The 14,037-nt window shown below is 35.1% G+C and overlaps 1 protein-coding gene across 2 annotated transcripts in view; it reads right to left on the bottom strand.

The window, feature by feature from the left end:
* Nucleotides 1-14,037, bottom strand: part of NT5DC1 (5'-nucleotidase domain containing 1) — a 118,906-nt gene that overhangs the window by 27,452 nt on the left and 77,417 nt on the right. For both annotated transcript variants that reach the window (XM_042889576.1, XM_042889565.1), the window contains exons 7-8: nucleotides 12,481-12,655; nucleotides 10,287-10,384 (exon numbers count right to left, since the gene is read on the bottom strand). In XM_042889576.1, the coding sequence (XP_042745510.1) occupies nucleotides 10,287-10,384; nucleotides 12,481-12,655 (273 nt within the window). The remainder of the gene's footprint in view (nucleotides 1-10,286; nucleotides 10,385-12,480; nucleotides 12,656-14,037) is intronic.

Genomic DNA, 14,037 nt, shown 5'->3' with positions numbered 1-14,037 from the left:
CACTGAGAGTGTAGTGAGGTTCTGGAACAGACTGTCCAGAGAGGTTGTGGATGCACTGCCCCCAAAGGTGCTCAAGGCCAGGCTGGATGGTGCCCTGGGCAATCTGATTTAGTACTAGAGTACTAGAGGCTGATGATTCTGCCTGCGGCAGGCGGGCTGGAACTTATGATTCTTGAGGTCACTTCCAACCCAACTATTCTATGATTCTATGATATCAAAGCAGACCAGATCTCAGACTAGGCTTTCCTCATGATTCACCCTAGCGCTCTCACTAAACTTCCAGGTCTTCTAACTAGCTTCTTTCACTGTTTGCTTCCAATAGCAGATCTGATGCCTGCAGTACAAAAAGCAACATGTGCTTTCCGTGAGAAACAATTCTACAAACTAACCTTAATAAAAGCTTCAAATTTTGGAAAAACACATAAGAGAACTCTAAAGCTTCTTAATGAAAACCAGCACCTTCATGGAAACTACACTGAAAGGAAGCTTTCTGCAGTGGTTGCCAGTCCCCATCTGCCAGGAATGTACAATACACAAACTTCTATTTTTGCTCTACTTCAAACTGCCTCAATCCCAATTTCCAAACTGATGAAAAATCAAACCATAAGGTAACTTTGAAGTTTTCTGTCTAAGAAGAAAACAAAGAGAGAGAGAGAAAAAATAATATAAAACCTCTTTCATCACTTTTGTCTTACACATATGTAATCTATGCCAAATAATTATTTTCCCCTGTTAAGTCATATTGGTCAATCTACCCATGATGCAAGGAATCATCTGAAAATTAACTGTGGAATTCCAGTGGCTTAAGGACTATTATATGAAGGTTAAGCTAAAAGTCCACCAACCAAACTCACACATTTCCTCTGAGTCTTAAAGCAATGGTAAATTTTACAATTCTGCAGGCATGAGAGTAGGCTTGCACAGATCACAACTTTCTATTCAGCTTTGAACTCTCTGGTTCAATTCAGTTGCTAAACTGCTGGTGTCTAGTGGGATTTGAGATGCTCTGTGGTGCCCTAAGACCTTAATCCACTTGTAAGCTTAAAAGACATGGTTCTTACATATAGCCTGTGCCACTTCAGCAAGACTTGTCTTTGGGTTCCTTGGGACTTTCAGTAAGCCCTGGAGGCCTATGCTCAGGACACAGTGCCCCATAGCTTGGATTCCGCTCCAGATGCAGAGACACAGCATAAAGGGTCTACGACAAGAAGCACAGCCACTGCAGACTGCATCATTAAGTCACGTATGGGACTAATGTACCCTACAGTGTTGAAATTTCCATTTGGGCAATTTGTACAGCTCTCCACTCAGTGTTAGTTCTTCATTGTCAAGTTAAGTAATGTAGAAAAAATGATGGACAGCTGGGTTAGTTTCCATGTATACTGGTTTCTGTATCCATTCCTAGTATTGATTGATTTGTCTGTTCTTTCCTCCCCAGAATAGATCTCTGTGATTTTTAGCCTAGGGAATCACCATTTCAGTGTAGTTATCTGGCAATTTTTGCTTACGGGGGAAGCTTGCAACTGAATGGCAAAAAAATCTGAAAACTACCCATCTCTCAGTTACAGGTTTGGCAAGAAGAGAAGCCAACTAATACATCAAGGGCATAATATTTAATTTGTAAAGAGAAGTAGAATCTGTGTGAGGTAAGCTTTCCACTTGGACCTTTTCTATGGACAAAATAAAACATGTTTGTTCAACCAACTTATCAGAAATGCACAGAAGAGCTCAGAAGGAAACACATATTCTCCTAATCCCAAAATAGCAACTGATTTACATATGTTTTGTTTTCCTAATGTTCCTTTCAACCCTTTGAACTTTCTAATTTAGCTCTGACTTTGCTGCCCAGTTCTGGATGGATGCTCTTATGCATGCTAGGAAGTAGAACGAATATGAAAATAAATATTTCATATAACCAGAAGGAATATTTTAAAAAATAATAATTGTTCTATTCTAGAATTCCTACTCTGAGAACTGGGTGGTGTCTGTATACATAATCCATACACTTTCTTCAAATCTTTTGTTATTCTAGCATGAGCTCCTGTGTATCTGATGTAAAGGGGCCACAAGCTACTTGATCATTAATACTACATCATAATATTCTCTTCAGTAAACTAAATTGAATGAGCTTACATTTCAAACCTTCAGTATTTCTATGGAACTGTAAGAATAAGTACTGACAAGGCTGTTTCAGAAAATGTCCTACTAATGTTGCAGAAAGAGTTAGTTACGCAAAGCCCACTACGCTACAGAATGCATTGTGTCTTCATAATCAGTAAGGAGTTCCCATAAATCCCAGGTCTTTTTCATCATCATATATTGTTAGACTACAACCATAGTGCATATGTGCTTTGAGTAGAATCATCAAATCCTTAGAGTTGGAAGAGACCTCTGACGGCCATCTAGTCCAACTCCCCTGCAACGAACAGGGACACCACAGCTAGACCACGTTGCCCAAGGTCTGTTCCAGCCTTGCCTTGAATGTTTCCAGGGACAGGGCAACAGCAACATCACTAGGCACTGGAGCACTGACAAGTATTAGAGTACTGACTACTTTGATTCTAAATCTTGCATGTGAGTGCATTTTCTCAGATACCATGGAATAAAAAATTGTCTCCTCTTAATAAATCTATTCAGGTGTTGGAGAACAATTTATTTAATGCACAGAAGTCTGTTTGCAGAGCATAGTTGTGTTTGAAATATGAACTGGTCATTAAGGTATTTTGGTTTTGGCTTTGAAAATGCAGACTTAGTTATGATCAAGTTCTGTGGGGATTCAATATCTAAAGAGAACAGGGTTGACAGGCCCTTAGTAGCTCATCTTGTTGTAAAAAATACCTTGAATTTTTTTGGATGAATTGGGTTTCCTATGCATGAGAACTTTTGTACCTTATCTCCCTAGTACTAATGGTACAGTCCAGATGGGACTGTATCACAGTTCCATTCTCTGATAAAATTTTGAAATAGAAGAAAATAGAAAATGAGTTCAAAATTATGATTGAGAATTTTTCTATTGATTCTGATTTCTAATAACCTTCCTACCACATGTTTTATGTGTTGAAATATCATTATATACATATATTTAATTCCATTTGTAGTTTACATCATCATTGTATGATATTGTTAAAACAATTCTTCTAATTGCTTCTTCTAAATACTGATATCACCTCTTTATCAACCACATTTAAAGCATCATTATGAGTTAAAGACTGCAAGATAATTCCTAGAAGTTTGGTAAACTTTTCTAAATATACAAGCTTGGGAGACTTCATTCATAAAATCAGGAATACAGTTGTCACGCTTCTCTACGAAGACAGTTACTTCCACTAAAATTAAACCTAAACATGACTTGATAACCACTATCCAATTTTAAGAAATCAGGGATTTGGAACTGTCTTCCAAAACAAAATGGTACTCTAGTCTACTGCTTTCAATAACTTGAAATAATTACTAAACAATTATTGCATTGTTTGAAAAAGTCAGTATAGAACACAGCAAGTTAATAGTACCAATTCCTTAAACTTATAAGGATATATCAATGAACCATAAAAAGTAAATCCACCAGAATTAATTGCAATTCTGTTCTATCTTATTTCACCATTCTGAATCTTGGAAAGAGCTAAAAGGATTTTCACAGTCAGGACTCTGATGAAGGTCTTATGCAAAAAATTTACAGTTCTTCACTGCTTCTGGATTAGGACATTAGATATTCAGATCTGCCAGAGATATGATTATGGGTAAGTCATTCAATCTTTTTGAGTTTCAGTTCCTTGGCACTAACAGAAAAGCTTGTACTTTTTTTCAGCCATCTGTTTATATGCCCTGCCCGTGGACTCCATGAAGACAGAGGCTGGCTCTTATCAGGTGTTTGCACAGTACCTTAAAGAATAGGGTTTTGAGTTTTATTCAGGCCTTGAATATGATATAATATAATCAATAACTAGCATTTTGCAGTAGTGCTAATCACTGCAGCTCCTTTTGAAAAATGAAAACACACTTTTCACAGACAAAGAACTCTGTTTTTTGAGTACTTGGCAACTATGCTAAACATGTTTTTCACATTTAACAAAAGGAATATTGTTTATATCCAGCTTTTGAAAACAGGAGCTTTAGCTTTCTTTGAAATAGCTTTCAGTAATATTCTTATCAGTTTAGTGCCAAACATAGTATTTATTATCAAAAGTAATCAGCTAAAGCAACCCCTGCTGCTACAGAAGCACTTTGCAGCTTTCAAACAAAAATCAGTGTTCTGATTTTTGGATGAATAACTTTTTATTCCTTTTATCTTCTGAGCTGCTTTGAAGACTCTACAAATATATGAAGAATTTGGCTTGACACATTTACTCTATTTTTTCTTTTAGAGAAGAACAGGCATTGGAGAATGTATCTTACAATTCAGCATTTATCTTCATATTCAGAAACAACAACAATAAAAGCGCCTTATTTCAAAGAATATTTATTAAAAAAAAATTAAATAAAGAACGTGTTGTTTGTGAACTGTGGTAAAAATAATGGGGCCTATTTTCCTCTGAAATTATGTCTTGCAGTTGAATTCACTGAATGCCAATGGGGTACAATGTCTCATGGATGCATTTACAGTAGATGGGTCATCTGTAGCTAGGCTCTCCTGTGTGACCTCTGCTGTCTAATAAGGAATAAGTTTACACTGCAGTCTTTCCCTGAGCTGGGACTGACTGACCAGTTCTCTCTTTTCTGGTATGTAGTGTCTGAGAAAACTATATATCCAGCCTAAAACTCTGTGAATGTTAAGCCATACTCAAACGTGTTAGAGATTGCATTGTTCACAGAGCTCTGCAGGACAGACAGGACAGAAATTCCTACTGCCATGGGATTGCATAAATCTCAGTCTAGGGAAACAGACTAAATGTTGAAGAATTAGCCTGGTAGCTCTTCTGGCTAGTACAGTAGGGTTATCAGACAAAGATGCTTGAGAGACAGCATCCAATCCTCTATCCAAAAGCTGAGACAGCTGATAGCCATGCATGACCCATGTTAGAAGGGGACATCAGCTGACATTCCAGCATGATTTAAGCTCCAAATGTACAGCCTTAGTTAGGGCAGTGCAGTGCTGTCCTTGTAGAACTGTAGAAACAGAAACTAAACTTGGCCACAAAATTGGCAAGTATGTATAAACAGCTCAGTGACAATCTGGCCTCCCACTACTTCTGAGGCAAATATTAGTAAAGCCCATTCCCGAAAAAATTTAAACCAAATCCCTCCATTCCTTCCCTCAGCAGAAAGGAATGGTTCAGATTACCATGAAAGGGAGCACTGTCATGGAAAATTTAGCTTCCTTGTTCTTTGGCTATCATCCACTACTACTCAATGGCATTTTACAGGAATTACATAGGTTTAACTATGTCATTGTAATAGTGGTTACATATACAAACAGTGCAAACTGCAGCATTGCCCCTTGCATCATTTTATAACCACAGCTATACTGACAGGAGTCCTTAGGATTTGGATGCAGTGACCCTTGTGCATTCCAACTGATCCTTTCCAACTTGAGATATTCTGTGATTCTATTACATGCTTCCAAGTAGCAACAAAAATTACTTCCTCAATTTCCCACTAACCTGATATCCCTACCATGGAATCAAAATGTTCTGAACACTTGTTTTTCTGAGGCAATAACCACCAAAACTTTGAAACTACCAATCTGGCATTGATCAAGCTGCAAAGAGGGACTTCAGCTGAAGGCATCGTCTTTATGAGGTACTGCCACAATCTTTTCTGGTTTTCAGAATAAAAACCAAAAACTGTCAGAATGTATAACTGATTATGAAGATCTCATTATTTAAAGCCTTTCATCATTTATTTAGGCAACCAAATAGTTGTCTAAAAACACATTCTTCTTTCTACAGAAATGACGGATAAAATATAAATCTCCAGTCAAGAAAAGAGTAGGAAATTACTTCTTACTGGTGTCTTGGGTATAGAACCAGATATTTCATCTCTTAAAATAGCTGACCCCCTTCTGCCAGCAAGATACAGGGTGTGTTTCTGGTATTAGAGAATTAGGAGAGGCTCAATCTTCATATCATATTGTCAAAAGGTATAAAAAGATCTAAATTTGAAAATCAGAGTTTAAAAATAGGTTATAAGTCAGTTACAAGTGCCCTTTTCCTTTACAAAATACCCAGAAAATATGTGGTGAACAGTGGCAATGCACTACATAGAACTTCTAAATGAGACCTGCATTAAAAGAATTTTATTACTTTCATGAACTATGTAAGTGAATGATGCTAGAATATTTGAAAGCTATATTCCTTTATAAAGGTGCAATACCATCTGTTTCAAAATTTACACATTTTTAATGGTTTAATTTAGTTTTACTAAAAGTACTGAAAATTATTTACTGGGTAGTATTTTGCTATTCCCCTGCCTTTAAAGAAAGAAGCCTCAAATAAAAAGAATGACATGAAAAATAATATGGCTTACACATTTAACATCCAGGGAAATTAAGCCACTTCCTTCCAGATTCCGCTACTCGGGCCTGAAATGCCTTGCAATATAAATACATAAAAATAGCTGTACAGGCTCAATCCTGACTCTCCACCCACTTCTGCATCCCACCTTTGGCAGTAATCAAGCCCAGATGTTGCAGAAGAAAGCTTAAAATGCAGACATGGAACCATGTATTTCTTATGAAGTCTTGCAGGCCATAATAATTAGACTGTCTTCACCCTACAAGTATGCCATTTTATATCCTGCCCCTTATTTTTTTTTTCTAATTTATCTTTTCAGTTCTTAGCATTTTCCTATATTTTTAGAAGGATTGAGAAGAATTACTGAAGGAAACAGCTAAATTGTTAAAATGGCAGTTACAAACAAGAGAATTGGAAAAAAATAGAGGACTAACAGACTTTGCTAAATTGGGGGCTACATCATGTACAAGAAGGAACATAAGCAGGACAGGAATTCAAGTGCAGGAATAAGGTAGCCAGGTTAGAACTGTAACTGAAAGTGGGCTATGAAAACCTAAGACTCCCTGCAGGAAGGAGGAGAGCTGGTTTGCTTCTCTGGGCACTGGAGAAAGGCACACAACCTCAAAAATATATTGCAACCACTGCTACTCCATATGCAGGATTTTTTTTGGCCTAGCATGTTTGTGCACATATGCATATGAAGATATATCGTCAAATACACTCCAAAATATTCATTGTACAGTCAAACACTGAACATATAACAATACCAGCAACACAACCTTAGCTGATCAAAAAACCTGACCAAAAGACAGTAACTGTTTCTGAGCTGGAAATAAAGAATATAAACATTCTATTCAGGATCAAGTGAGAACACCCTGTACTTACATACTTAAGGAAGGTTTTCAGTGAAGTTAGGGCTATCTTTAGCATTTCCATTTTAACTCTGCATTCCAAACAATATATCTGGCAATATCAGAACTGGCCATCAGGACAGTAATTTAACATTCGTTAGCAAGCGATAAACAGAAAGCTCTGCTGTCAAACGTTACAGAAATCTTGATGTTTTGCAGTATCTCAGATGATCCACAGCTATATTTGCTATTTGTATTCCTTCAAGCCCACCATGGAATTTTATATTATTTTTAAGACAGATATAGTAATTGAAAGTAAAGATAGAAAGTTCTGCACTCTCAGTGTGGGATTTACACAAACATTATCAACCAGATTCTCAGATTTAATAGCTCAAGATGTTATTAGTACTTCCATGACTCAATTAAATAATTTCTCTCTGTAGAAGAAAAAAGCAATCTTCTGAATAACAAGTACCTCGGATAAATTATGGAGTATTTGCATTATGGGAACAATTTATTTACATAATACTGTTCTCACAAACTATGTGCTTAAGACACACCTAAGTATAAAAACTGTTTTTCCAGGAAAAACTAAATGTAGCTGTTAAGAAAGCTAGAAAGATATGTATAAGCTGTTCCTTCATTTAACAGAATGGTGCAGTGAAAGATAACTATGCTAAACAAATAATGAAATACTGTGCTTTTCAGTGCCTCGCTTTAACAAAAAGTAGTCACATGATTTTTTTAAGACTTCAAACTGTGTTTCGGTTTCTTAAAATGGTGTGTCTTGAAACTCAGATGAAGTAATGATGCATTTTTAATTGCACAGTTAAAATCATTTTCGTTGTTCTAAACGGATTAGTTTTAAAATGATTTGCCAACTGAAAAACAACAACAACAACAACGTTTCTGTGCAACAGTTATCCGATCTCACATCTCTAGACAATGACTTCTTTGTCACATTGTCCGGCTTCTTGTCCTCCTTCAAATGTTTACTGAACACAGTCACCTGTTTGAAATCATTCACAGCAAAGAATTTACTCTCTTCTGTAAGCTTCAAAGACTTCCTCTTAATAAATCTGCAGCAAAAATCCTTTGATGGATGAATGAAATTCATCTCCAGTTCACAATGCAACACTTGAAGTGTTTGAAATTAAAAAACACATTCCATATTTTTTGCCTTAAGTACATTTATAACATTTGACCTTGTAATAGATGGGCAAATCAAAGGGGTGAAATTATCAGTGCTGCCCTGAAGCTGTATGTTTATTGTGAGGAACACAAAAGGAGGGCAGCAAAAGATACATTATAAAAGTGTATTATTATTTTGGACATTTCCTCACATAATTATTCTATTCATTAAATTTCACGTTGTCTTAAACAAGCATTCTGCTGTTTTAAACCGTGTCTCTAAAAGCTTGTTCTAAAGTATAATACTTTGCTTTAAATGCTCAGGTTCATTTTTCAGAAGAAGCCATTTACTGTCCATAAAATACAAATTTATTAAAAATAAGTCCACTCACAGCTTATTATTTATCTGATGGCTTTATATACCTTTGTGCCACTTATCTATTAGTATAGTGATACATTTTAATGAGTGAGCCTCACTTGAGCATCTTTGCAATGCCAGAACATAGTGAATGAAAACTAGTGAGTCAGCAAGAGGGTTCCAGGGAATGCTACTTCTGTCTGAATGCAGGAGAAAGAAATAGCTTCATGAAAATTGGTACTTACAGTCACACAATGTGATTAAGCTAATTCTACACAATATTTCTCAAAGGAGACAGTAATGCAAAGTCTTTTTCCCCTCTTCTGACCTTGTTGCAAAGAAAAATTTTTTGCCTGTCTGTTGAATTTACTGAAAAGGTTCAAACGTTGCTAGCTGGATTACCGACAGCGACACAGCAGGACTTCCTTAGGAAATGAGGCTAATAAGATTGTTTAAAATATCCAAAGTGGATTATATTTTATTTTCAGTTTGCATTATATGAAGTTAAATAAAATGTTTACAGAAATGAGCTTTTTTTACCCTTTATATTTTTTTTTTATTTTCCCCATTCCATAGTAATAGTTCTCTAAGTATATTTTTTCTAGAATTGTCAACTTGCAATTTCCTGGTTGTATTAAACCTTTAAAGATTTCATTTAACATCTTTATTACTAACTTTCCTATGTGGATAGAAGAAACATTAAAATGCAGCTTTAACATATATTTCCACTGCTAGTTTTAGTTTTACCATAAAAGTTCCACAGTCAGTTTTTCTTTTGGTCTACAACAGCTGATTTTCCTGTCATAAAATGCTAAAATGTATGCTGGTGTATCCTATTTTGGATACAAAGGTTAATTCTTAAGCAGCTTTTAATCATTTTGATGTTGAAGAGAATATGGAAAAATTAACTGGCTTCAGCCATGTTTCTGTTCTTACTTACAAACACTGTTTGTCAAACTTTTTTTTACAACCTTAATTACCTAATGGCTTTTAATTAGGTTGTCAAAAGTGCTAAATGTTTCAGAACGTTTTGACTGAATTGAGTACAGTAGCACTTCCATTTGCCTACTGTGTTGTGATTTAACCAAAGTACACACATTTAATACTGTCAGATTTCCATCATAAATAATTTCCTTTAACCTTGCAATTTTATTTGTACCATTCTTAAATCTTTAAATATTTCTGTTATATTATGCTCAGCAAAGAATAAGATTCTTAGTTTTTTATTAATGATGCACTATCTGAGCATCAATACCATTTGTAATTGCTGTCACAGATTTGCCTTTTCACTCTAAATCTTAATTTCTCAGCGCTCCTCAGTCTCAACAGAATTTTTTACTAATATCTTTAGAAGAGTCTTGTGTAGAATCCATTTTATGTATTAAGCTACATTTTCAAAATATGTTGTTCAGACTATTTGTTTGGTTCAGTCCTCTCATATTTTTTTCTTTATAACAGATGTAAGAAGGTGAGAAGGAAGTCATGGCTGCAACTTACCAAGAGTTCGGAAAGGTCTTTGGTTTGGAGTATGGGAGAAAAAGCCAGGTTTCAAAGCATTTGTGATCACAACATCAAAATATTCTTCAAAATCATTTCTGGAAAGCAAAGGAAATTAAATTCAGTGTTCACACTTCAGGATTTGACAAACTAGTACAACAACTTCACTAAAGCATCCTCTTCTGTTGTGTTTTTTTTTTTTTCTGTATAGAAAAGTGTAATTATTATTATTTATTATTAAATTATTTAAATATTTACTAAATATTTAAATAATTATTATTTAATTATTATTAAATTCTCACTGCTGATTTTAGGTGGATAGCAATTTCTTTGCAAAAGGGGAACTTTTTCAAGAAACTGCAAATAAATTAAAAATAATATCCTTATCTTGGAACTGTTAAGTGGTGAAAACTTCACACATCTCCACTTTTTATCTTTTTTTTTTTAAATGTACTATTAATTAACTGAAAAGAAATATTAAAAAAAGGAAAATGAAGCAATTCACAAGGGTTGATGTAAAAAAATAAAATGCAGTTAACCTGGCAAAATTAAGGTTAAGAGAACAGATAGTATATATGAACCTAGACTGTATTCTAGTGGTACAAAAAGCAGCTAGTGAAAGTAGAGATTCATCATTTGATACAGGAGGCATGGAGTAAATAAGAGTAACAGAATGTTCAGAATTACTTTCAAGACAAAAAAATACTTCAGTAAGATCTAATGGACAGTGAAGTACTTATTACTCCAGAAGATGTCTGTGAAGCCAGTTTTGATCAGTCACTGGAAAAGATGATTTTAGAATATCATATACTCATAAGAGACAAAGTGATCCAATATTCTTCTAGCAGAGTATCTCTTCCGTCTTTTGAGAGGCAGCCAATCTTCTCTATCATCTTTCAAGTAGGATCTCTACTGCTGCCTTCAGAGCACTGGAACAGGCTACCCAGAGTGTCTGCAGAGTCTCCTTCTCTGGAGATATTAACAACCTGCCTGGATGCCTTCTTGTGTGACCTACTGTAGAGAATCTGTTTTAGTGGGTAGGGGATTGGTCTGGATGATTTCCAGAGGTTCCTTCCAACCCCTTTGATTCTGTGAAAACTGCTGAAACATATTTCACCAAGGAAAAAAGCCAAAATCATTATATGTAGCTAATGATTTTAGTTTTATACCAAATTTTCGTTCAGAAAACCACTAGACAGATCTACATTAAAAAGTTAATTCACAAACAACTTTCTCAATAGAAGAATTTTTTTTTTTTTTTTTTGCAAGGAGGTGGGTTTACCTCATCAGATGACAATGCACAATATTCATACAAAGCAGTGAGAACTGGTACAGCTGATGCTTCATTTAGCCCATAGAGAGCAATAGACAAGTGATACTGGTGGGACTGGTTTTGGGAGGTTGCTCTGGTTTCCAGTTTACCTGTGTTTTTTTTTTAAACTGTGCTGCTGTATTCACTTTGCTGCTTCCTTGCATATCCAGATAGTCAAGATTGGCTCACATTGTACTACTTTTGTTTCTTCGATTCACTAGTTTCACCATGTCACCTGCCTAACCACTAGCATCACTGATTAATTCCTTTCTGGAGGTGTAAGTTCTGCTTCATTTCACTGAATGTGACTTGATCAGTTGTGTTAAAAAAAATACAGGTAAAAAATAGCTATTGTCAGCAGCTGCAAATCTCAACTGACTGCCAAGTGCAATCAACTACCTGTGTTATCTTTTCCGCTGTGATCTGCAAATGCACATTCTTCATGCACAGACATCTTGTGGAAGCTATTATGAGGAAGAAGTATTTGTAGTTTTTCTGTGCAGATTTAATGTGAAAAGAAGAGAAATATAACTACTGCTGGCACTTATGATGAGAGAGGCAGAGATAACGTTGTAAAAATGGATGGCATTCAGATGTTGCCTTCCATTAGGTGTTGGCCTGAAGATATTTCTTTATGTCTTTAAATCCATCATGATGCCCAGAAAAGATGAAAGATATTTATGCTGTGGGCCAGATGAAGCTCACAAACTAATAAATGAACTACTTTGTCTTGAGTACCTTGCTACTAGAGATAGACCTACCAGAAACTTAAGATAAAAATAATTTATAACAAATAAAGAAAGGAAAATTAACCTTCCTGTAGCTCAGGCTTATTTCCATTTGGCATCTGGAAATATTATTTGAAATGGACACTGCACTTACCCAAGAATATATTCACACAGGAGCCTGCAATAGTCACTGTGAGAACTGGTAATTAATAGCAGAATCTTCCCAGCACTCTTCAGTTGTTTCAGCCACTTTTTTACAGAATTGGGACATCTTCGTAAGTATTTTTCTGGATGATTTTTCACTTCTGGGAAATATGTCCCACAGTCCTCTAAAAATTAAAACAAAATAATATATTAGCCAACCCTAGTCACAAACCACTTAATCTGCACAACAAATATCCTTTCATGTGCAAACAATAGAATTTAAAAAAGGCAAAACAAAGTTTAAAGATTTCCCTGGGTTGTAACTCAATATAAACAAAAAACAATGATGCGTTGTAGCAGAAATAATTTTCAGTTATTGTATTTGATGCTCTTTTACTCATGAGAGTAAATAATGCATATGTTACAGGTTATAGTCTTACACAACAAGTAACGGCTTCCATTGCCTTTGCTCAAATTTTGGATACTGTTTGTGATTTAAAAATGAGTTTAATGTTCAGAAAATTGTAAGAGCATGAAACTCTCAAGAACGTTGTTCAGTTACTTCTTATGTCTTATGTTAGTACTGTCTGATGAGTAATGCTCATGTTAATATTTCTGCTGTTTCGCAACTAGCATTTTATGTGCAAAGAACTGATCAGACAAGGTGGCAAAGCTCACAGGTATGTGGAATACTAGGAACAGATACAAAAAACAACCAAAGTTCCAACATCAATAATGCTGTTTTTCTGAACACTGCAGCAACAAAATTTTGTAAATACACTTGAAATGCAAGATTTTAAGAAGTACAGAATTACATAAAGTTAGCAATAAAATGTATCTATTAATTAATATCATATCAAGTAAATAAAGATATACCTTGATATAACCCATAACCACTGTACCATGACATCAACATAATATGAAAGTTAACGTTTTTGCATCATCTCTATGACTTAAGCTTACATATTTCCTCTCTGATCAAATCCTCTATACCTAAAAATGTCAAGCTAGTTAAAGGTCTAAAAAGAAATAGCAATGCATAAACAGAAACAATACCAAGTGTTTGGTTTTCTGTCTGTGTGTGTGTTATAGTATTATGAACATTGCCAACATGAGATTATTTTTCTTCCAGCATTTGTTCTATATGCAACTGTCTGTGGTCAACTTTGCTGAATGATTTAATAAATCCCAGACATTACTTAGCTTTCTGGTATGTGAATAACGCTATTTTCATGTAAGAAAAAATAAGTTTTAAACCACTTGAACTTTAGCTATTTAATGAAAGAGAGAACATGTACAGTTGAAACAGTAGTATCAAAGAAAGACTGAAAGATACATACTGGGTGCTAAACATAATACCATTTTGTGAGTTAACATATTCAAGCATCTACAGATGGTAGGAGAAAAGTCCTCCATAAGGAGTTCCAAATTAAATGCCATCACTGCAGCTAGCCAAGAGACAAAAATCTCTTATTCTGTACTGTAACTTGACAGATACCTGTCCAAAAGCTACAGAGTGGACTGCTATATCTCAGGAAAACCCCTTAAACAAAACCTATCAGCTTCT

Source organism: Lagopus leucura, unplaced genomic scaffold (genome assembly GCF_019238085.1).
Source record: "Lagopus leucura isolate 7727_CA_CO unplaced genomic scaffold, USGS_WTPT01 Super-Scaffold_73, whole genome shotgun sequence".
Taxonomy (NCBI): Eukaryota; Metazoa; Chordata; class Aves; order Galliformes; family Phasianidae; genus Lagopus; species Lagopus leucura.
The sequence above is the reverse complement of the archived record's forward strand: the minus strand, read 5'-3'. Positions and strand labels throughout refer to the sequence as shown.